Genomic DNA, 24674 nt, shown 5'->3' on the forward strand with positions numbered 1-24674 from the left:
GCAGAGGGACTGATATGGTTTAGCTGTGTCCCCACCCAAATCTCACCTTGAATTGTAATAAATCCCCATGTGTCATGGGAGGGACCCAGGGGGAGGTAACTGAATCCTGGGGGTGGGCTTTTCCTGTGCTGTTCTCATGATAGTGAATGAGTCTCATGAGATCTGATGGTTTTATAAAGGGCAGGTCCCCTGAACACACTCTCTTCCCTGCCGCCATGTAAGATGTGCCTTTCCTCCTCTTTTGCCTTCCGCCATGATGATGAGGGCTCCTCAGTCATGTGGAACTGTGAGTCCATTAAACCTCTTTCCTCTATAAACTACCCAGCCTTGGGTATGTCTTTATTAGCAGCATTAGAACAGACTAATACAGGGACTTTGCAGATGCCACTGGGATTTGGAGATGGGGAATGACCCTGGATTTCTGGGTGTGCCTGATGCCATCACAAGGGTCTTCAGGTTAGATGGGGGTCAGGACACCATCTGAGAGCTCAGAAGATGCTGCCCGCTGGCTTCCACCATGGGCTTCCACCATGAGGGATGCAGCACAGACAAGGAATGTGGGGGTTTCTACCAGCAGGAAGAAGCAAAGCAAGGGAATGTCCCCTAGAGGCCCCCGCAAGGCAGGCAGCCCTGCCAATGCCTGGATTTCATTCCTGGGAGACTTATTTCCAACTTGGGGCCTCCTGACCTATAAGGTGATCACTTTGTGTGGTTTGAAGCCACGATATTTCTGGCATTTTGTTACAGATGCAGTAGGGAACTAGTACAAATGGGGTGTCCTGAGATTAGAGCAGCCATTTCCAGTTTGACTGAACTTGCTGGCAGCTACCAGGGTTTAGATGTCAACGGGGAGGGTGGTCATGTGGCCACTACCACGGTCCAGGGAGTGAGGAGGAGGCAGGGACAGCATCTGTGAGGACAGCACTGCAGGCCGCATGCCAGCGAGACCCCAGATGTCTGCCCTCAGGATGGCGCTGGGCATCGGGGCTCCTGAACTAAAGACCCAGCGGTGCTGAAAAAGCCCAGCAAATAGTATGGCCGGGAAGCTGGATGGTTCTGGACGTTACGAGGATGCGCGACACTATGACCAGTCTGTAGCTACAGAAAATCCTGCCAAATTAGAGACAAAGCATCTGGCCAAGGGAAGGTGGTCTAAATAAGAGGGCTTGGGCTTTGAGGCGGTCCCCAAAGTTGCCAGGGCTGAGGTGAAGCCACGAAGGGCCTGCCATCTTTTACAAACCTGTGATCTTAATATGCCCCTCTTCATCCAGGAGGATGCTAAAAGAAAGGGAAAGAAAACAGACACTTTAGAAAGAGACCCAGCCCACTGACAGGCACATGGAGCTCAGGAGGGGAGCTGCGGGGTTCAGGAGGCCCTGACGGACCTGGCCCGGGAGGTACCTGCTGCTTGTGCGGTGGGCTTTCCCATCCCGCCTCCTTCTCCACAGCTCCCAGCTAAAGATGAACACCTCCCAGACAGAGATGTGTGTTCTTGCACCTGGGGGACTACTGGCTTTAGACGTTCACGGGTCCCCAGGGAAGGTCTGGGAGCCCTCCAGACTACTGTGTGCGACGCACAGGTGGAGAGGGGCCCGGGAGCCTTGGAGAAGGAATGTTTCCGCACTTGGGACACCCTTGCTGTCCAAAGACCCCTTCTCACACGTATCCTCCCGAGCCCTGCCGTGGCTCTCGAGACCCATCCCAGGGGAAGCCAGCACAGGCGGGGGTCATGGCATTGAGGAGCTTCAGGCTTCAGCAGGTACATCTTGTGATGGGACCTGGTGGTCCTGGCTCAGCACCCTTGCGGGCCACTGGGTCCCTGTCTTGTTCCCGCCAAGCCCTCCTCATGCCACGTGTCTGATGTGAGAGTTGGCGCAGGATATCCCAGATGTCCTGCTGTGGGTTGGACCCTCCATTCCCTATAGAGTGGAGGTGGGGTCTGTACAGAGTTAGGCGCAGGCTGAAATCCCTTCTCCCCTGAATGTCAGGCTGGAGTAGTCAGCGTGGGCTGTGATACCCTGATGCCCCTGTGGCCCCAAACTTGCCCTATTTATTTTTTTGGCTGTAATTAAATCCTGTTCTTCCTGTTGCTGGGAGGTACCAGCCTAGCCCTAAAGAGAATGGAAAGTGGGCTAGAAAGAAGCAAAAGCAAGGCTTGGAGGACAAAACTGTGATAGATACCTTTATAGAAATCTGTGAAAGGAAGGAAAGCCTGACTCGCTCCAGCACAGATGAGCCTGGAGGATGTCTGGAGCGATGAAACCAGCCTGGCCCGAAACAACAGGTATTATATGATTTTCAAATATAAAATGTATGGTCCCTGGAGGAGTCAAGGTCTTAGAGAAGGAAAGCAGACGGTGGATGCGGGGCTGGGGGGCTACTGTGCCGGGGCACAGGGCATCAGTTCCGCAAGCTGAAACCATCCCGGAGATGGATGGTGAGTATGGGGCTCAGCAGTGGGAATGTGCTTGATGCCAATGAGCTGGGTGCTTAAGCATCCTTCAAACTGTAAATGTTATGTGTATTTTTCTACAATAAAAACACCTGCCACGGGGTTAAAAAAGCACCTACTGTTTTCTGGAAATGGGAAGGAAAAATTACAGCATACACTTAAGATGACAATTTATAATTGACGAGGCAAATGTTTTCATCTTTGACTTTTGGGCACATTCAATCTTTGCCCAGAATGAAGCACCTTTGAAGATTAACTCCCTAATAATTCTGATTGAACAACACAACCTTTTCCTTCAAGTCTGCAATTAAACATGGCTATTTTTAGCGGTGAGGATCACACTGACCTTCAGGAGCAATGAGAACTGGCGCTCACGGCCTGGGTGGACGTTCGGGGTGAGCTCCTAACACTCAGGCAACCACAGCCAGGCCGCAGAGAAGCAGGGGCCGTGTCCACACAGACTCACAACACTCCACTTCCACTTAGCGGGTCATTAACACGGGGTAACTTGTCACCTCTGGGTGGCCTTTGCTGTGACCCAAGGTGACAGACCAGGCTCTGCCATCATCTCCCGATTAGAGAGGAGCAAAAGGGGAGGCCCAAGGCTCAGAGCACTGCAGCGTTCAAGGTCAGACCCGCTTTGAAATGGAAATCTGACCTTGTGCTGCTGATCTTGGAAGGAGACACAGCTGCCAGGAGGCCGCCCTCCTGACGGGATCACTCAGGTTAAAGTCTTTCATGAGTCTACATTGAGCATCCCTTTTCTGAAGTGCCTGAAATTGGAAATGTTTAGAATTTTTGGATTTTGGAATATTTACTTATATATAATAAGATACCTTGTAGCTGGGCCACAAGTCTAAACAGAAAATTCATTTTTGTTTCACATACACCTTCTACACATTGCCCAGAGCTGATTTACAGAATATTTTAAATAACTTTGTGCGTGAAACCACGTTTGTGTTAAGTACTTATGTGTGTAATTTTCCCCTTGGAGGTATCATGTTGGGGCTCAAGTCTTGGATTTTGGAGCATTTCAGATTTTGGATTTTTGGACGAGGGATGCTCAAGGTATATTTACACACGTATTCAATTGAGGTGTGCAGCTGTGACGTTCCACGGGCCGGTGGTGAAGTAGCACTAAGCACATGGGCAAGTGCATTTTATATCGCGTGCTGGACATGGGACACGAACTGGCTTCTGGGTAAACCAAGATGTTCCCATCAATGACAGCCACATGGAACAACACCGGCTTCCGAGCAGGGCTTGTCTCTTCTCAGTTCCATGAAGATGATAGGGCAGGAATGTGGAGCAGCAGCTGGGACCCGTTTCCAGACCCCGGGGCCCCCTTGGTCTTAGCTCACAGGCTCGCGGCTGCCTGGTGGCACCCAAGGCTGGTTGGCCCCACCAGGCCACGAGGCAATGCCTCATCTAGGGGCGGCTATGGGTCCTGGTCTGGGTGGGTGGCATGAATTGGCCCCTCGAGGCAGTGAGGAGTGAGTGAGGCAATCAGCTACTTCCCCTCAGGGATACCGGCAAGGTCAACTGAACCTAAAATGCCATCCTGCAAATCTCTTCTTCTCTAACTGGATTGCTCCTAGTTATATGTCAGGTCTGCAAAGAAAATGTAAAACAACAACTTCAAAACCAAAATGGGAACACTATTGTTTTGGAAGAACTTCAGTGTTTAAAAATTTAGAATAGCTTAGCAAAACAGCCTAGAAATAGCAGCCTCACAGGTCACCATGGCCAAGGATACACGAATCTCAGTGGACCTGGCCTGGGGATTCTGGGGCTATTGTCTTTTAGGGAACTTCTTGGGAGAGCTGCTCTGACTGGGTGCCTGGAGGTGGGGCCAGCAGGTGACTGAGTAGAGGTTCGTGACCACATTCCGTGGACTTGCTGAAGCAGTGAAAGGGCTGCCTGGATCTGGAGGATGGCAGGGAAGAGATGAGAGAGGAGGAGAACCTGCCTGGAGGCAGCCATGTTTGAGATGGTCCCCAGTGGCGGGACGAGCCTCACCCAGGAGAGTGGGCAGGAATGTGGGTCAGGGTCGTGGGTGTGCCATGCCCCTCCCCAGCTCCAGCTTCCCGGCTTCCTGTGCATCACAGACACACACCTGTACCTGGCCTCCCTCAGACGTTATGAGTGTCAGGTGGGAATGGGTCTGGGCGTTTCCTATGCAAATCAGCAAAGCCACACCTGCATCTGGGCCCTGATGCCTGAGTGTGTCTTGGCAGCACAAGTATCCCCAGCCCGCTCTCTGATACATCCTCATTTAGGAAATAAATACCTTGCAATGGCTACCAACACAGCCCGGCAAAAAACACGGAGCTGATGGGCGTGGGGAAGTCAGCCCTCGTTTTTTCTCACTTACTTCTCAGGCTTCAGGTCTCTGTAGATGATCCCCAGGCTGTGGAGATGGTCTAACGCCAAGGCCAGCTCAGCCAGGTAGAACTTGACGTCCTCCTCCGTGAACATTACCTAGTAAGAAGGAAAAAACAAACCACGTAACCTGTTTTTTGGCTGGTGTGTTTTAGAGAACTCTGCCAGAGAGCCCGAGAGCCCACACTTCGGTGGGTTTGCTCCGTGCAGGGAACTTCGTGGCCCCCCAGAGTGCTTTTCTGACTCTTCTCATGGAAAAGTGAATTCCCGCTACAGTTCTAAGATCAGCGGACAGCGGACAGCGGACAGCGGACAGGGCTTCCTGCAAAGGCGACTCGTGCAGCCTTGGGAGTGGGGTGCTTGGATTCAGCTCTCTCCTCTCTGTCCTCATCCCTGCAAATCATCTGGCTCCGGGGTGGGTTTCTGGGTTTATGTTCTGATATGAATACTGCTGATGTGAACTCAGAACAATTTTAATACGAGTAACTAAGCCACACTCTGAGGGCTTGATGGGAGGGACTGAAAATGGCTCTCCAATATCACTCTTTCCCTGTGGATTTCTCCACTCCATGGCTCAATGCAAACTAGTAGCCGACGTAACCTACCGTAAACCCAAAGTGGAAGATCACACACAGGCGGTGCGAAGTCAGCTATGGGCGGCCCAGGCTGCTCGAGGGAGGCGGGATGGAGAGGGGCTTCTGGGTGCTGGGGGCAGGCGGTCATGTACTGGGCTCCCATGTGGCTGGGACAGCTCAGGGCTCAGAGGTGAAGAGGTGGGGATGCCCTAAGTGTCCATGTGCCAGGGACATGCTCACTGAGGCTGGCTGAAATACGCATGAGGCCTCGAAGCCCAACAGACTTCAAGGCCATTGTCTCATCATGACTCATCCCTGCCCCTCTCTCTGGGAAAGCAGACATGAAGAATCAGCATGCCGCCAGAAGGCTGCCAGAAGGCAAGCACCAAATTAGAAGCAGGGCAGTCGGGGGCCTGAACAGCGAGTGGCTTCAGGTGAGAGCTGCGCATCCACCTCATACAAGGGATTCCTCCACTCGGCTGGACACAGAGGCGCCACATCCCGGACAGTGACTGGTGGGTGCTAGCCACCTGCGAGCCCCCTGAGTCCCCTGTTCTCCGTTCCACGCTTGGCCAGTGCCTTTCCCAGATAAATGCTTCTTGTCCAGATTGGTTAATGTGCTCAGGGGACTGACTTTCAGCAAGTTCTGCTGGTGGCCTTGTTCTTTCCTGACTTAGCATATCCACACGTGGATCACCATGAGTTTTGTGTGTAATTTAGGGCTCAGAGGCAACCCTGTCTTTCCACTCCCCCAGCTCTTAGTGTAACCCCCAAGGACAAGAGCTGGAAGTTTCTCCACAGAAAGGAAACACCTCCTGGGTGTGCGTTCTGGAAATGCGCCGGCACAGTGACCGTCCTGTAAGACGCTGGACCCCGTACTTGCTGAATGAGGGGACCCAAGGAAAAGACTTTCCACAGGTTGCCACCAGCTCCATGAGTCTGTGGTGCCCACCCTGGACAACTTTCCTCCTCCTCTGAAATAAAGGCTCTCCGGGGAGACACATATTCCCACACGCGGAGCTGCCATGCTTTCTGCTGATTACTGCAGTCTTTTTGGTTAAGGAGCCCAACCACAGGCATGTCATAGCAGCTGCCGGACAAAACCAGACCCTAGATGGACTGACTTCCTGTGGATGAGAGAGGAGTGGACAAACCAAGAGATGGTAGCACATGAGGAATGGGCAGATGCTAGGCTCTGGCAGCTTTGGAAATGGGCACACAGCAGGTGGCACCAGAAGGGGCTGGTCACAGGTTCCCAGGGGCTTTGTGTAGGGCTTGGATCAGGTTCTCCTGGCCCAGTGTTTTTCCTCCGTGCAAGGAGCCCCAGAGATACCTGCGCTGCTGGATGTAGAGGGACAGGGCAGCCATGTTCTCTGGGACCCTCTGCTCCATTTATGGCTTTGTGCAAGACAAAGGGGTCTCCTGCTAAAAGAGGGAAGGTGGGGAAAGGGAGTGGGGGTATGTATGAAGGCACCCCGCTGGGAAGAGGATGTCAGGAGTGCTGGGGCTGCTCTGCCTGGGGCTTCAGATGCCCTTGCTAGGCCACTCCTCCTTTGTATAAGAGAAGAACAAGCAGGACTGTCAGAATGGAAAGCCGGGCAGCGGCACTGCCATGGGCAGAATCTGCCTTTCCCCATCCCATGAAGTGGGGTGCTTTTCACGTCCATTGGGGCCACAGGGATCTCAGGGTGCGGTGAAGCTACGTCCTGGAGACTTCCTACCGAAGGCACTGGAGGTCAAGAAGAAATCCTGACATGTGCAATAGCGGTCGTGAGACAAAGATGGGGTGCAAAGACCACCCCCGATGCTCCAACACCCCCAGATGTGTGGGTGGCATTGCACGAACTACATCTTCCCAGGAAGGAAAGGGAGACCCTGTGAGAGTCTTTCCCAGCTGCTCCTATCCACTGACCTGTGCCTTCCACATGCTCTAGCTGGGAGGTCAACAGCGTGATTTACAGTCCTGGAGCTGCAGGGCTGTGTCAGGACCACCTAGGACAGTTGCTAGGGCCACTTGTGTGGCTTCCTTAGAACTAACCAGCAATGCACACAGCGCGCCAAACACACACACACCCCACATCACACATAGCACACACCACACCTACTACATATAACACACACCCCCACCCTCCCCACACACACCCTACACATGCACACAGTACACCAAACACACACACACCTTCAGAACACACCACACGTATCACATACACACACCCCACACATGCACACAGCATGCCACACACACCACATCACACATAGCACATACCACACCTACTACATATAACACACACACACACCCCCACCCACGTACACCCTACACATGCACGCCAAACACACACACACCCCACAGAACACACCACAAGTGTCACATAGAGCACACATCCACACACCCTACACATGCACACAGCATCCCACACACACACCCCCCACAGAACACACCACATGTATCACAGCACACATCCACACACCACATATCCACACACCCTACACATGCACACAGCATGCCACACACCCCACATCACACAGAGCACACACCACACATAACCACATACAGCACACACACCCACACACACACACCCACACCCTACACATGCACACAGCATGCCACACACCCCACATCACACAAAGCACACACCACACATAACCACATACAGCACACACACCCACACACACACATCCACACACCCTACACATGCACACAGCATGCCAAACACATACACACCCCACAGAACACACCACATGTATCACATACAGCACACATCCACACACCCCACACATGCACACAGCATGCCAAACACACACCCCACATAACCACATACAGCACACCCCTCCACACACACATACACACACCCTACACATGCACACAGCATGCCAAACACATACCCCAGAACACACCACATGTATCACATACAGCACACATCCACACACCACACATACACACACCCCACACATGCACACATCATGCCAAACACACACCCCACATCACACAAAGCACATGCCACACATAACCACATACAGCACACACCCCCCCACACACACCCTCCACATGCACACAGCACGCCAAACACATACCCCATAGAACACACATGTATCACATACAGCACACATCCACACACCCCATACATGCACACAGCATGCCAAACACACACACCCCACATCGCACAAAGCACACACCACACATACCACATACAGCACACACACCCACACACCCCACACATACACACACCCTATACATGCACACAGCACGCCAAACACACACACCCCACACAGGCACACAGCATGCCAAACACCCCCCCCACATATACACATAACACAAACACCACCACACACAGCAAATATCACACATACCACACTCATCACATGACACATGCATACCCCACATATGCACACACACACCACACACACCCCACATACTACACACAAGCACTCACACATACACACATACCCCACACATCATGCACATGTGCTCAGACACATCCCATGCAGACCCCACACATCAAACTCATGCAGTTTCACCCCCACACACACTACACACTCGCACACACTCACACATGCACACCCCACACATGCACACTCGCATGCACTCACACATGCACACCCCACACACATGCACACCCCACACATGCAGTTCTGCATGCACTCACATATGCACCCCCACATGCACTTGTACACTCACACATGCACACCCCCCATACATGCACACTTGTACACACACACACATCCCCACAGATGCAGTGTTGCATGCACTCACACATGCACACTCCCCCACACATGCACACTCATACGCACAGCCCCACACACATGCACTCTCGCACATGCTCACCACCTCCCAGTGCTCTCCACCCCTCCTTTGCTCACCACCTCCCAGTGCTCTCCACCCCTCCTTTCCTTGAGTCCCCCACAGATATTCCTGCTCGCTCTCAGGCAGCCGCTCACCTCTTTGGAGAGCCGGGTGAAGAGGTCCCCTCCCCGCAGGAAGTCCAGGATCAGGTAGAGCTTCCCTTCCGTCTGAAAGGCTGTGGGAGAGAGAGACCAGCATTTTGGCAGCTTGTTGAATGTCCTGTGGTGACACCGCTCTCTGGCTTCTCCCTGCTCACAGTGCTGCTTACTCCGGGAGGCTGAGCCATTTGAGAAACAGCGGGACCCCGGCTGATGGACAGCTCAAAGGGACAGCACTTGGGAAGGGGAGCCTGACGCTGTGAGGGCGGCCCCTCTCTCACTGTTGTTAGGGTCTTGAGGTTTTTTCATCTTTCTTTCTTCTCCCTCCTTCCCTTTTCTAATCGTAAAGGAACTGAAACGTACATGGGAAGAGGGATGTGCAAATTCAAGCTGTTCTCATCGTTGCCGGGTTTGTCGGGATGCATTAGTGAGCAGCCTGAAGATGGCTCTGATGAGTCTGGAGGACGTGTCCTTTCCATCCTGTGGAAGTGCATTCTTCCTACAGAACTCCACCCGGCTACCAGGGAACCCCCGCTTGCCTTCCTCTCTCACGGCAGCTCTGGTGATTGGTAGGCCCAGTTATTTGTACATCAAGACAATGGGGCTCATGTCCTAGGTCTGGGCCCCATGAGCTACAACCACAGACTATGATTCAGGCCACGGGCAGGCCACACAGCTCCTGTCCACACTCAGCAAGGGCCTGCCTCTGTTGAGAGGGTGCAGGAGCACAGAGGGTCTAGAGAAGCCCGTCACCATCCCTGCTGTGATGATGGCCACTGCAGCGGCACTGCTGAGGCACCACTTGGTGCCTATTTTATCTACATAGAATGTGTGGCAAGAAGGGATCCTGATATCCCTGCCTACCAGAAAATGTTTTATTTCCTAAAAGCACATGCTAGAAGCATCATAAATGTTGGGGTTTTAGAAACAGCCTCGAGCTAGAAAGTCCTCTGCCAGGACTGTGATGCTGAGTGCGATTCAATGCTCCATCCTGGGCTGGGTGGGCAGATGGAGCCCTTGGGTGACCACAGAGGTGATGTGGAGGTCTGCTGAAAGCTCTTTGTAAGATACCCGGTTCTCAATTGCTTCAGAAAAGCACCCCAACAAGTAACATAAATGACATGTAGGATGGGACTTGACCCCAGCCACTCAGCAGCAGTGGAGGGCACGGAGTGTCAGAAAGCCAGTCTCTGCAGCTTCCTCTGCTGCGGGGTGGGGGTTTGCAGCTGCACTGGCCAACCCCAGAAGGAACAGCAGGGCACACCCAGCTTCTGCAGTTCCTTCATCCTATCCTCAGATTCCCGCACGTCTCACTGGCACCTCCCTGCACGCCACCTTGCCCTACGCAACCAAGAACAAACCACTAGTTTTGCTGCTGCTCCCTTCCGCGCTCTGCTCAGCTGGATGACTAGGTGGGAAAGTGTAGTGCAGTAAGCCAGGAGCCTGCCACCACCATCTCAACACATCTTTTTTTAATTTGAAAATTTCACTTACTGCTTCTCTGTTGGGATAAAAAGGCAGAGAGCAAATGAAGGGAAGTCACGTGGCAAAGCAGCTGTGTGGCCTTTGGTTAATGACTTGAGCCTCAAACCATGAAAATAATAAGCTGCCTTGAATGGAAGTTTTGAGGGTTCACTGAGCTACTGTCTTTAAACATGAGATTCACTGGAAATGAAAAAGGTTTACCATTTCTGGTTTAAATAAATTATTAGGTCATAGAGCATTTTATTCTAAACAAAGCAGAAATAAGTCACAGATTCACCCCAATCAAGGTTGAGATCTTCTTACTAAATTATCAATGGTATGGTAACAATTTAATAATGGACACCCCATCGATAATTAGATCTTTGAGATGAAAACAGGGCTTCTTGCTCTTTCAAAGAAAACAAATACAGAAGAGGTGAAGCGACCAGGAAATAAGGCACCTTCATCCCTGGACTGGGCAGGACTCTCTGGCACAGGAAAGATTTTCTTCTTTCTGACCTGTTATTTCTTTTTCAATTTCCTCTGATCTGCAGAAGGTTCCCCTGGGGCCTCTCTAAAGTGTCATTTTGACTCTACTTACCATAGTGAAGCTTTACAATGAAGGGGTGATTCACTTCTGCCAAGATGTCTCTCTCCATCTTCGATCTCACTCGGTCCCGAACTGCAAAACAGAAAGATAAAGGCATTCACGAAGCAGGAATTGAGAGTGCGGAGGATCACCAAACATGAAATACTGATACGCTGCCCTGACTTCTCATCACAAACACTCCAAACATACACAAAAATTGAAAAGGTTGTACAATAATCCTAGATTAAACAACTGTTCACATTTTCATACATTTGCTTTCTCACTCACACTACACACACACGCACACACACATGCACACACACACTACACACACAGTACACACACTCACAGTACACACACACATGCTCATGCACGCATGCACACTCACACTACACACACTACACACACGCACACACATGCACACACATGCATGCACACACACTCACACTACACACACACTACACACACTCATACTACACACACACGACACACTCACACTACACACACATACTACACACACTACACACACGCACACACACACTACACACTCATACTACACACTACACACACACATGCACACTACACACACACCACACACACACACACACACATTCATCTCTAGCTCTCCAGAAAATAAAAAATAAATTGTTGGCAGCACGACATGTTACTCCGAGGTGCATGTGCAGGTGCCTCCTAAGAAAAAGGACAGTCTTTTACATAACTCTAACACTACTGTCACACCTAAGAAAACCAACAATCCCTCCACGATACCATCTAACATCCAGTCTATATTCAATCCTCCCCTCCACGGCATTTGCAGCTCTTGTTTTTTCCAACCGAGGATCCAGTTCAATTACATGGGTTGTTAAATGTCTTTGTTTTGCTCCTAGAAGACAATGGTCCCACACCTATTTCCCCTGCCCTGTATTTTTTTGTGGACTTTTTGGTAAGTCCAGGTCAGTTTTTATCTGCAGAATGTTCCACATTCTGGGTTCGTCTGATGGTTGCTCAGTTGCTTTCCACAACTCTTATATTTTTTGTAGACTGGAGGTGTTTTAACATTGGGGCTAAATGGTTTTGGTCACCAGGCAATGCCTGTACCTCAGCCTGCCTCAGATCAGGAGATGCCTGCAGGGCTCACCCTCTCTTTGTGATGTTCCATGCGATCTGTGGTGGAGGGGCAGGCCATCATCTCTCCATGGAACAGGTCTGCATGTCCCTTTTTGTTAACATGGGCGGATAGCTGGCATGGAGGGACCTGTGGGCTCCCGAACAATCCTTCATGCAGTGGTGTTAGCATACATATGTGATCCCTGCCTGAGTCATTCAGGCTACCGGACAGCCGTTTTCACATTTCTGATGGAAATGGAAACTGAGGAAGATTCCTTCTCTCTGTCTCCATGAAGACAACCATGGACCATGTACTTTGTTTCACTTAGTGTGTTGTAACAGTTGCATATTCTTCTTAGTGCTCACAGGATCTCAAGTTTAGCCAATTGGGAATACAGATACAATGAATGAACAAACAAAGAGCACCACTTGAGAGTACGAACAGCTTTAGTATTCCCATAAGCAAGCCGCCACACCCTGGGTAGCATCCGGGGCCTCACACAGTCCAATGAGTGACGGTAGAAAATTTCTTCAAACGTTTCTATCGGGACAAATATGACGAGTATTCGATCACGGGCCAGGTATTTAAATTTATCCATATTTAGGACTTGTGATACATACTGCTAAAGTTTAAGAAATTCTTCACCAAGAATGGTGCAATAATAAACAGAAGAAAAGAGAAAATAACAAACGTGGAGGATGTGGAGAACTTGGAACCCACATGCATTGCTGGTGGCAATGTAATAGGGCACAGCTGCTGTGGAAAATAGCTTGGTAGTTCCTCACAAAGAAGCAGAATTCCGTGCAACCCCGCAATTACGCTCATAGGATACACATCCAAAACCTGAAAGTGTGGATTTGAACGGGTTCGTACACTTCCGTTCACGGCAGGATTCTGTAGAACAGACAAAAGAGGAAGGAAGCCAAGTGTCCATCAACAGGTGATAGACAACACGTGATGCTGTAGTGGACACGCACACACGCACACACACATGTGCACACACACACGCGCACACACACACACGATGGGGTATCAGCTCTAAAAAAGAGTAAAATTCTCACGTACAACATGGACGGAACTTCAGCACATTCTGCTAAGTGAAATAAGCCAGACGCAGGAGGACCACTATTGTGTGATCCCACTTAGAAGAGCTGCCTAGCATAGCCAGATTCAGAGAGACAGAAAGCAGAAGCCTGGTGAACAGGAGCTAGAGGAGGGGGAATGAGAAGTGATTGTTTCCATTTGGGACGATAAAAAGGTTTTGGGTATAATACTGGCGAGGACAACATTGTGAATGTACTGATGTCACTGAACTGTTCACTTGCAAGTGGCTGAAGTGATCAATATTATGTTACATGTCTCACCACAGTTAAAAAGAGAAAGTCCTTCCTCATTCCTGGGTCCCTGAGTTTCACTGTCTCAACTCCTGGTTTTAATGCTCACACCGAGGATTCAGACTCTCTGAAGTCTGCCTGTGTCCTTGGTGCTGGGACAGTTTTGCTTTCCCGTTTGGTCTGTAATAGTATCTCCTGGGGCCCGGGTGGTGACTGTGGCATCTGGCCCTGCACCCTGCCTCACTGTCAGCGTCACTGTGCCCTACTCTTAACTTTGGTCTCCTCATAAACAAACTGGAGGAGATGGCTCCCACCTCCCAGGGCTGCCTGAGAAACCTATGCAGTGACGTGTGTGCCACACCGACCCGGGGCCAGCCCACACTGTGCTGCTTCAGGTGTCATTGGCAGTGACACCTTGACTATATGCTCAGATCCCCCTTTTATTTTCTGATCTCTCCTGGCTCTTCCACTCCTCTGCCCAGACCTCTTCTAACCCCAGACCCTCGTCATCACAGAGGTCCTGTGACATTCCTTAGAGTGGGATATCCAATATTTTGACTTCCCTGGGCCACACATAAAATACACTAACACTAGCAATAGCTGATGAGCTTTAAAAAAAATCACAAAAAAATCTCATAATCTTTCAAGAAAGTTTACGAATTTGTGTTGGGCTGCATTAAAAGCTGTCCTGGGCCGCATGTAACCTACAAGCCATGGGTTGGACAAGCTTGCCTTAGAGTCTAGACAGGCATCAAGCAGGCACCAGCAGGCAGTGCTGTGGGCAGAGCTGGGGGATACTGTCAGCTCCCCTGAACTTCAGCACCTCCCTCCCCAGTGGTCCTCGTAGCTCCTAATCCCTCAAGACCCAAATACCAAGGCAGAGGGTGCAGGAACGACTTCTCATCACTCATGCCCAAGGGAGGTCCTTCTCCTGCCTCAACTAATGAAATCAAAATTTGATTGCTTCAGAGACTTTGGGGAGCATGCAATTCAAGCCCATGTTCTTACAGAAGAGGAAACTGAGGCTCACCGCAGGAAAAAGCATTGCTCAAAGTTAGATAGCTCCTGGTGGCCGGAAGGAAGCAAATCCCTACCCGCCCCCCTCTACTAGGTGAAGGCCTGGCGGGCATCCCAGCTGCGTGTGTGCACTGTCCTCGCCGGACACGGGGGCAGTACAGATTGTGGCACAGAAGACTAAGTGCTGGGGAGGACGAAGGGGAAGAAAGCAAGCTGGGCTGAGAGAGATTTAACGAGAGGGGCCAAGCATAGAAAGCACTGACCCAGTCAAGAAGCGGAGTACCGTGTTCAGAAGCCAGGATAGCGCGCAGCCCCTTCACAGAATACAGTTTTATGCCACGGCTATGATTTTATCTCTAGAGTAATGATCCCTGAGTGTAGAGATACTTTCCTCCCTCTGCGATTGCAGTCATTGTGTGCAAACCTTTGGAAAAGGCTCAGCTGCAGAATCTAGTCTTGCACCCGTTCCTGTTATCGCTTGTGAGCCCATGCCTTAGTGATCTGAGTTCTGCGTGTTGGTCAGGGTAGTTTTCCTTCTCTATGAAGGTGAACCAGAAGATGGGCCATAGGATGGCGAACCTGGGGGAAATGTATAGCGAAGGTGGGCTTGGTCTTCCCGGCCCTTTTGTGAATCAGACAGCTGAGTGGTGAGGTCACAATTCTTGCTGCTTGGCCTCAAATTCCTTCCTCCCCCACCTTTTTTCCTGGGCCTGCTCCTTTCCCATCACCGCTTCTCCGTCTTCTCTGCGCTGGGCATTTAGAATGCAAAGAGGAAGGTTATGCCCTGCAGGAAGTAAGAGCCCAGTGGGAAGATGGCCTGTGGGGAGGGCAGCAAGGGGTCACCAGAGGGTGATCAGCCCTACCCCATGTGTGCTGGGGGAGCTGTGCATGCTGGGGGAATTGGGAACAGCCCGGGAGGTTTTCACAGAGGAGGACCTAAGTCTTACAGGGGACCTGGGAGCCTCCAGGTGTTCGGGCAGGAGGATCCAGGCCAAGGGATGGCCCTGAGGGTGGTGGCTGGGATACCCTCAAGGATGCGGGCGGGCTGCAGAGCTGCACACTGGCCCCATGCTGATGAGGCCAGTGTCAGGGACATGGGGCCTGGGGAGCCAAGAGACCAGGGAGAGGACTTTCACACAGCATAGTTCAGGGCCTAAGAGGTCATGTGGAGGATGCAATAGCAGTGTGGCCAGAATGGGACAAGGGGATCCCACCATCCAGCCCAGGAGAGGGACAGATCTGGCCCGGAGGAGGGAGAACGGAGATTCACAACCTCTTAGCTGCTGGGAATAAAAAGGATGTAGCCGCATCATCCTAGCCCTCTGCCTGGGTGACTGGTGGAGAAATTAGCCAGGAGAGAAGTCAGGAGGTGGGCAGGGAGAGAAGAGGCCACCTATACTCTTTGCCTGTCCAGTGCTGGGGACACAAGGGGCTCAGGAAAAGACTTGGTCTGGAGCTTTGCTGGAAACACAGATGCAAATGCCCACCCCAAAGCAGGAGCCAAGGGTGCCCAAGGACCACCAGAGGCTATGTAGGATGAAGGAGGACCATGGTGAGGACTGTTATTCTGGGGGAGAAGGGAGAGAGGATGCTCCATGATGTGGTCAGGAATGGGAAGACCCGGAAGAGACAGAGAGAGAAATCAGAAATGTGAAAGAAGTGTTAGGTGGCAGCAGATGCTCCAGACAGTCCACCAGGTGGGGACGCAGGAGGCCGCTGGCGGGGTCGCATGACTCACGACAGATTCATCAGGGACCACACAATGAGGACGTCGCTCGTCCCCAGGGAGGGACCTGAAGCTGGGTCTGCAATGTGGTGGGTGAGTGAGGTCAGCATCTGTGTGACCCCTTGATGTGACTTTTAGAAGCTTTGACATACTTTTTAAATTAAAACATTTAATCCATTAATTCTTGAAAAACCAGTTCCTGATGTAGATAAAAATAAGAGAGCTTGTGTTATTAAACACAACTGCAGTTATGCCCCGGAGAGGACATTCTGCAGGGCAAAACCTCATGCCAGCATCGGCATGACGTCATTAGGATGCTCTCATCACATGCTGGAGATGGCCGGATGGAGCTCCTGTATCTGTCACCTTAGCTCTGCAGAAGGGAGGAAAAGCAAAATGATTCACAGGGAAGATGCTACAGAGAATGCCTCTGTGAAGGGAAAATAAAGCTTGGGCCCCAGAAATCACTAAGCTAAGGGGAAAAGTCAAGCTGGGAATGACTGGGGGCAACCTGTCTTCCATTCTATTCAAAGTCACCCCTCCGTTCATGGAGACACATGCAGATCCGACTGCCTCCTTTGGAGAGGCTAATCAGAAACTCAGAAGAATGCAACCATTGGTCTCTTATCTACCCATGATCCGGAAGCCCCTCCCCATTCCAGTCTTCCCAGCTTTGCTTGGAGTTGTCCAACCTTTCCAGCCTGAACCAGTATTCATCATACATATGTTGATCAATGTCTTATGTCTCTCTAGAATGTACAAAACCAAACTGGTCCTTGGCCACCTTGGGCACATGTTGTCAGGACCTCCTGAGGCTATGTCACAGGTGCACGTCCTCAACCTTGGCATAAACTTTCTAAATTAACTGAGACCTGTCTGAGGTTTTTGGGGTGCAAGTCTCCATTCCCCAGCTCTCCCCAGTTATAGCCTCCAATGGCTAAAGCCAACATGAGTGCTAACAAGTTTCTGGAGTTCATGAAAGTGAACCTGGAATCCATTCACCCAATGTAAAGACCCCGAAGGGAGAAAGGACATAGTGGAATCAGAAAGATTTCTATCAAAATAAAAGCAAAGGCCTGGGCAGAAGACATAGGGCTCACGAAGGCAGGCAGGCTCTGCAGAAAGCCAGGGGCAGGAGTGACTGCACACCGCGGGAGGGGTGGGGGGCTGCCCCTTCTAGGATGATTAAACAAGAAGTCTCTCTCTCTCTGAGCTGCCTGCTGGCATCCAAGTTAAACTCAATAAGGAAAATTTCTCCATCACACATCACACAGCCAAAGGGGCTGCCATCATGGACCCTGGCACGCCCTAGACTGGGGCTGCTTCCACATGGGGAAAACCTCATTAGATGCATGCGGCCAGGCTTGCTGCACTGTGTCCTTTCTCTCAGCGAAGCAGGCCCAGGCTTAGCAGGGCCCGCAGGAGGGCAGGCTGTCTGTCACCCAAAGTCCCTTCTCTTATGGGCGAGGTCCCTGCTCCACCTGCCGGGCCCTGCCTGCTGATGCTGAGACCTGGTGAAGCAGTGTGGGAGAGAAAAGGGGGTTCCTGCTTCATCCTGCCATCTCCTTGCAAAGCTTAGTGTTCGACTCTGGTTAAGAGCATCTAAAAGTCCTCTAAATAGGACTGATGTTTTACTGAATTCACATCCATTTGGAAGGAACTTGTTACCCACATGTCTGACTTTAAAGCATTGGTAAGGAAAACTTGGTAAGTCTGATGAAGAATTAGAGAAAGATGTCTTATATTCAAAGTTTAAAAAAACTATAGAGTCACAGCAAAACAAACAAACAAACAAACAAAAAAAAAAAACAGATCTCTTCCCTATATCTTACACTAAAATAAATTTTCCCAGATCTATTAAAGAATTACATTTAAAAACAAAAACCAAAAAAACAAAGCCGGCCAGGCACGGTGGCTCACACCTGTAATCCCCACACTTCGGGAGGCTGAGGTGGGTAGATCACTTGAGCCCAAGAGTTGGAGACCAGCCTGAGCAACATGGTAAAACCCTGTCTCTACTAAAAATACAAAAAGTTAGCCAGGAGTGGTGGGGTGCACCTGTAGCTTTAGCTACTTGGGAGGCTGACATGGGAGAATCTCTTGAGCCTGGGAAGCTGAGGCTGGGCATGGGAGTAAAACACTGTCTCAAAAAAGAAAAACAAATTATAATAAAGGTTAACACTTATCTGGTATCTGGATGGGGAATCTTTTTTCTTTCTTAAATATAAGCAATGGAAGAAATAACATAGGAAAAATAAATTAAGTTAGAAAATATTTACAAATTGGCCATCCAAAAAGATTATAAGACTAGAAGGTGAACAAAAACATATGGTTATCTTAAATAAGCTGAAAAGAGGTCGAAAGCCGAAGTAAATATAATACCCGAATACTACCAATATGTTTACAGTAATAAAGAAAGAAACTGAGCATCCAGCCTGACAGTGAACACACATCAGTGTGGGGAAGATGTTTGTGTAAGAACATTCTGTATGTTTAACTCCCTGGGCACCACGTGGCCTCACACAAGTGTACGTTGGGTCTAGGGTGGTGAAAGACAGGAAGAGGATGTGTTCACTCCAGGGCAGGGTGGTATGACTGCTGATGACACAGGACAGAGAGATTGAGCTGACAACACTGTATAACTAACCGTGCCTAGTTTCCATACATGATCGGGAAGACAAACTGAACAAGATGTCAAGGACAGTCATCACGCCAAGCAACGCCCTCGGCATGTGAGGTACCACGACTAGAAATGGCTATTCAGGAGTGACTGGGGAAGATGCTCATGTCTGTGCAGATTCTAGCTCTGCTGGGCAAAGCTGCAATATACCAACCTCACCACTGCCCGCTCTGTGTGGTATTGGTCATGCATGGCCCATATCCAGGGATGGAGCGAAACGGCTGGAACCACCGATCTGCCAACTGACAGCCACGGAGTGATGCTTCCACTGAGAAACAGACAGTGAAAGCAAATGTTTCGTTTTCTGATGCTCAGTACGTGCAAACTGTCTCTGACAGCCAGGGAGTCCAAGGAGTTTTGATTTCTAAGATCTAGACGCATAAAAAAGAAAACCTAGTGAAAAGGTTTCTTCCACTGTTACTGTGTCAATGAGTTATAGACATCGTGAGAGTTGCAGAAAACCGAGTTAAAAGATCGCTCACACCAGCCTGAAGGGAAACGCCAGCAAGCTCTGCCTGCTGGGTAGCTGTAGACTAGCGAAGCCTCCGGAGCCAGCCCCTCTGCGCCAGACCACAGCCCCTGTGATGTTTATTCTCCTGTACTTAACAGGTTGGTCTTCAGTTGCCTGGGGCTTGCTCCTAGAGATGTGAAAAGCATAAATGTTCTAGGCTATCTTGAGATTCACTCATGAACGGCAGGCACTGGGGATACATTAAAATTTCATTGTCCTTCAAGTAAACCCTGTACGTGTGGCCAGCCTGCCGCATTTCGGGTTTGGGTGACGCAGTTTCCATGGTTTACCTGCTCTGTTCGGCAACCCGTGCCCGCTGGTACCAGTTATGACTGCCGCGTGCTCTTCACCGTCATGGCCCCAAGACAATCCCTGGGGCTGAGATGACTGTGGAGGCACCACAGGTCACCCCACTGCGAGGGACATGGTTTCCTTCCCAGGAAAACATGGAGGAAGCACTTTGTGAGATTATCCTGCAGGAAAAGGTTATATGACACGGAACTACAGCTGCTTTCTGGAAGCCCTCTTCAAGGCGTCCCTCTTCAGCAGCAATGCCTGCATTTGTCTGTCTGATTTTTAAATTATCTCCCCCAATAGAGAGCATCTGTGTATTACATTATATAGCATATGGTGGTGGTTAGCTTTATAAAAGTGTCAACTTGACTGGGCTGAGATGCCAAGGTAGCTGCTGAAATATGACTTCTGGGTGTGTCTGCGCGGGCGTTTCTGGGAGATATCGGCATTTGCATTGGTGGATTGAATCAAGGTCACCGTCTCCTGTGTGAGCAGGCACCATCCCGCCCACCGAGGGCCTGAATAGGACAAAGCAGTGGGAGAGGACTCTGCTCCCTGCTGAACTGGGCCATTCACATTTTCCCGGCCTCGGATATCAGGGCCTGGTTCTTGGGCTGAGACTTGAGCCATTGATCTCCTCTCCCCAGCACCAAGTTCTCAGGACGTCAAACTCAGACTGGAACTTACACCACCGCTCTCCTGGTTCTCAGGCCTTTGGGTTTTAACTGAATGACACCCCCAGCTTTCCTGGTCCTGCGGCTTGCAGATGGAACTCATGGGACTCCCCAGCCTTCATACCCATGCGAGCTGATTCCTGTAATAAATCTCTATCTCTAAGAAATATATATCCATCCTATTGGTTGTTATTCTGGAAAATCCTGAATAATACATAAATTGGTACCCAGAAGTGGGGCGCTGCTGTATCAAAACCTAAGAATGTGGAAGCAGCTTTGGAACTGGAAGAGTTCTGAGATGCAGCTAGAAAAAGCCTACATTGCCATGAAAAAGACCTTTCAATGTGATTCTGGTGAAGACTCACAAAGAAAAGAGGAGAGCTGTAGAGAAAGCCTATGTCTTCTTAGGGGATACCTAAGGAACCCCGGGTGCTGATGAGGAAGTCGGTATGGACCAGCCACCTCCATAGAAGCCGGCTGTAGAGAAAGCCTACATCTTCTTAGGGGATACCTAAGGAACCCCAGGTGCTGATAAGGAAGTCAGTACGGACCAGCCACCTCCATAGAAGCCGGCAGCGAGTCTCCAAGGCAACAGCCAACGCAGAGCAACAGGGCTGACCACCCATGTCAGGCCAGGGTATGAGTGCTCCGGGTAGAATGATTTAAAAGTAAGGGCCACTGGTATGTGGGACTGAGCACTGCCCCACAGTGTGGGCTCTCCTCCCTCCAGTGCTGCTGACCCTGGCTGCCCTGGGTACAACTCTGCCTAGGGCAGACCCTGGTGCCCTGTGAGCCCCAGCAGTTGCCCTCTGGAGGGAGTGGGTGGCAAAGGCTGGCAGTGACTGTGCGGTTCTGTCTTCCTCACCATGGGGAGCACAGGAGCCTTGGGGGTGTGGCTACCCATCCCCCACCTCCACCCCCATCCCCACCCCAGATTTCAAAGGCTGGGGTCCAGACACAGAACCACTCTGAGGCCATCCAGCCACACTGGACGGAGTCACCCAAGGCTGTGGAGAGCCACCCAAAGCCATGGGGCCAGGGACTTGGAGAGCCGACCCCTGACTTGCAAAGCTCTGGGACAGGACCACCAACTTTGTATGTTTGAAAGGCAGGACACCTTATTCAGAGGGCGTGGAGGGTACAGCACCTAGTCAAAGAGGATTATTCTGCAGCTTTGAGGTTCCGTGTTGTTTCTCTGCTGGGTTTGGACTTACCTGGGACCTGTTACTCCTTCTTTCCTATTTCTCCTTTGGAAAGGAAATGTCTGTCCTGTGCTGTCCCCACCACTGCATTTTTGATGTACATAGATCATGTGGTTTCACAGGCTACCGCTGGAGGCGGATTTGTATCAGGATGAATTCTATCTTGGATCTCACTAATACAGAGAGATCGTAGAGATAATGACATTGGGGGCAGAGGAAACCATATGATTTGGATGAGCTGTCAGGCTTTAGACCTGAGTTGAATGAAGCTGAGGCTATGGAGAGGAATGAACGTGGGAAAGACATGAATTTTAGAGACTGGGGTGGAATGCTATAGACTGTTTATACTCCCCCCAGTAAACTCATATGTTAAAACCTAACTCCCTGTGTCATGGTTTTAGGTGGGGCCTCCAGGGTGATTAGGTCAGAAGGGTGAAGCCCTCATGCGTGAGATTAGTGTCCTTAGAAAACAGACCCCAGAGAACTCATTCATTCCTTCCGCCAAGTGAGGTCACAGTGAGGAGAGGGCTATGAACCAGGCGGCAGCCTCCCCAGGCATGAAATCTGACCTAGCCTGGATCTGGGATTTGCGGCAGAACTGTGAGAAATAGATTCCTGTTGTTTATGATGTTCTGTGATGTCAGCCTGACTGACCTAAGACACACAGCATATCATATTATAGCATACAGTTCTGTTCTATTTCCCCTAGGTGTCACAAAAGAAAATTCAGGTTAAGATGAAAGTAAATGCAATTCTGTCAGCCGCTGTGCAGACGGGAAACGGCTATGCAAGGGCACCTTAGGAAACCACTGTGTGGGGGACACAGGACACTGCATGGACCATGCAGTGCCAATAACTCTGCTGCTACAAGCCCACAGAACCGTCGCTTCTGGGCACACCTCTGTGGGGGGCCGAGCACATTCGGGTGGCCTCGGTGACCTGAAGTCCTGGCAGTTTGAGACTCGATGATGCTTTGGTTTCATGCAGCACAACTGCAGGGATTTGGAAGACTGAGCTGACAGACACACTCTAGCTCGAGACCTACCAGCACTGGAGAGTGTGGGCTGTGCTGAGCTCAGTCTCCCCCATGGGTGGCCATTGCCTGAGACTTCCTTTCTTTACTCACAAAAAGGCTATTGAGCCTGAAATTATATCCTGCGTGGCTTCCCAGATGCAAAATAAAAGTCCTTCTTCCCACAATATCTTCTAGCTTTCAAAGGCTTAATTCATAGTAAAAAATGGACTTCCATGAGCCTCTATGTTGCTAAACTTTTGGGGGACAAACTTTTTATAGTTAATTATTGCACAAATAAAGGAAGAGAAGAAAACCGTAAATAAGAATAATAAAAGTTAACCACTCTGATGACCATAATGGGTATGACTCCCCAAGGGTGTCTTTTTATTCGTCTATACCGAAGTATTAAAAAGATTGATACTGTTACAACTGACTTCCTTAGTAGAGAATCTTTGTCCAGATAAATCTTAAGCCCATTACTCTTAAATACTTACACTGCATAGGTATTAAAGGTGACAAGTAATGAAAAAAATCTGTTTCCTGCTTTTCGAATATCTATAATTCAAGAAATGCAACTCTGGCAATAAACACATAGAGGGCTCTACGTACGCAGGCCGGCGGATCCGTACTAAATCAGCTACCTATTAGGTAAGGGTGACGTCTGCCTGACAGAGGGAGATCGCGCCTTACAAAGGGCTTGAGAAAGACAGAAGTCAAAGATGGCTTAAGAAGGAGTCATTTGCATTTTGTTTGTCATCTTATGTAATTAAATGGGAAATAAATATCTTGAAGAGTAAACACCTCAAGTAGAACAAGCAGGAATGTGGCTTCTTGCTGAGGAAATGCAGAGAGTCTGTCACCTGGTGAGGATGGAGTTGGCCCAGGGAGGCCTGGGGAGCCAGGGAGTTATCTTGGGATGAGCACAGGACTCTGACTGTCACCACCTCCAAACAATGCTTTTGAGTAAGTCTGCTGCTTTGTGCCTTAGTTTCATCATTTATAAATAAAGATGATGATTTATAAATATAATAATAATACTAGTCCTCGCCTCTTAAGAGAGGGCAAAACTGTGCTTGGATTCTTCCTTGCTTTTTTCCCCCTGGGAATCTGAAATCATCAAAATGGGAACCAAATGACATAAATGAATTAGCATATTATGGAAACACAGTCTGTTCAAGCTAACAGACTGATGGGAGGGAGTTTCTAGTGACTCAGTGCCTTCTAGCGAAGCATCTCAGCATAAGAGAGGAAAGCAAATAAAGAGGCACTGAAAATAACGTTCTGCGGTTTGGAGCCAGGCAGGCTCCAAGGAGGTTCTATTTGAAGCTGCTGTCATTGATACCTGCCTGTGCTGGTCACTACACACAGTCCTGCGTTCCCAGTGCCTCTGCAGTGATCCCAGCTTGCAGGAAGTGCTGCACTGCTTACAGGAAGGGCAGAGGAGTTTTGATAAGTCTTCGAGCTTGAACTGTCTTCGAGCTGCCCGGGCCCATCCCATCTCCTGGCTGCCACGGGTACCACGAGAGTGACCTACCACACAGCCCCCGAAAAACACACACCACCAGCATAACCTTCAGGGACTCGACTTGCTTAAACACAGATCCTGCTGGAGTGATTTTCTTTTCTCCTTTACAAACAACTGAACACAGCGTATTTCCTTCCAAGGAGGGAATGCGTATCTCTTCTAGGCGGAGAAAGCTGACTTGCAG

At 50.1% G+C, this 24674-nt stretch overlaps 1 protein-coding gene across 9 annotated transcripts in view; it reads right to left on the reverse strand.

The window, feature by feature from the left end:
- The window catches only part of RPS6KA2 (ribosomal protein S6 kinase A2), a 494183-nt gene that overhangs the window by 120234 nt on the left and 349275 nt on the right, over positions 1-24674 (reverse strand). For all 9 annotated transcript variants that reach the window (XM_078370459.1, XM_078370453.1, XM_078370456.1 and 6 more), the window contains 4 exons: positions 11414-11494; positions 9346-9425; positions 4827-4933; positions 1241-1278 (listed from right to left, as the gene is read on the reverse strand). In XM_078370459.1, coding sequence (XP_078226585.1) covers positions 1241-1278; positions 4827-4933; positions 9346-9425; positions 11414-11494 — 306 coding nt within the window. The remainder of the gene's footprint in view (positions 1-1240; positions 1279-4826; positions 4934-9345; positions 9426-11413; positions 11495-24674) is intronic.

The sequence above is a fragment of the Callithrix jacchus genome, chromosome 4 (genome assembly GCF_049354715.1).
Source record: "Callithrix jacchus isolate 240 chromosome 4, calJac240_pri, whole genome shotgun sequence".
NCBI lineage: Eukaryota > Metazoa > Chordata > Mammalia > Primates > Cebidae > Callithrix > Callithrix jacchus.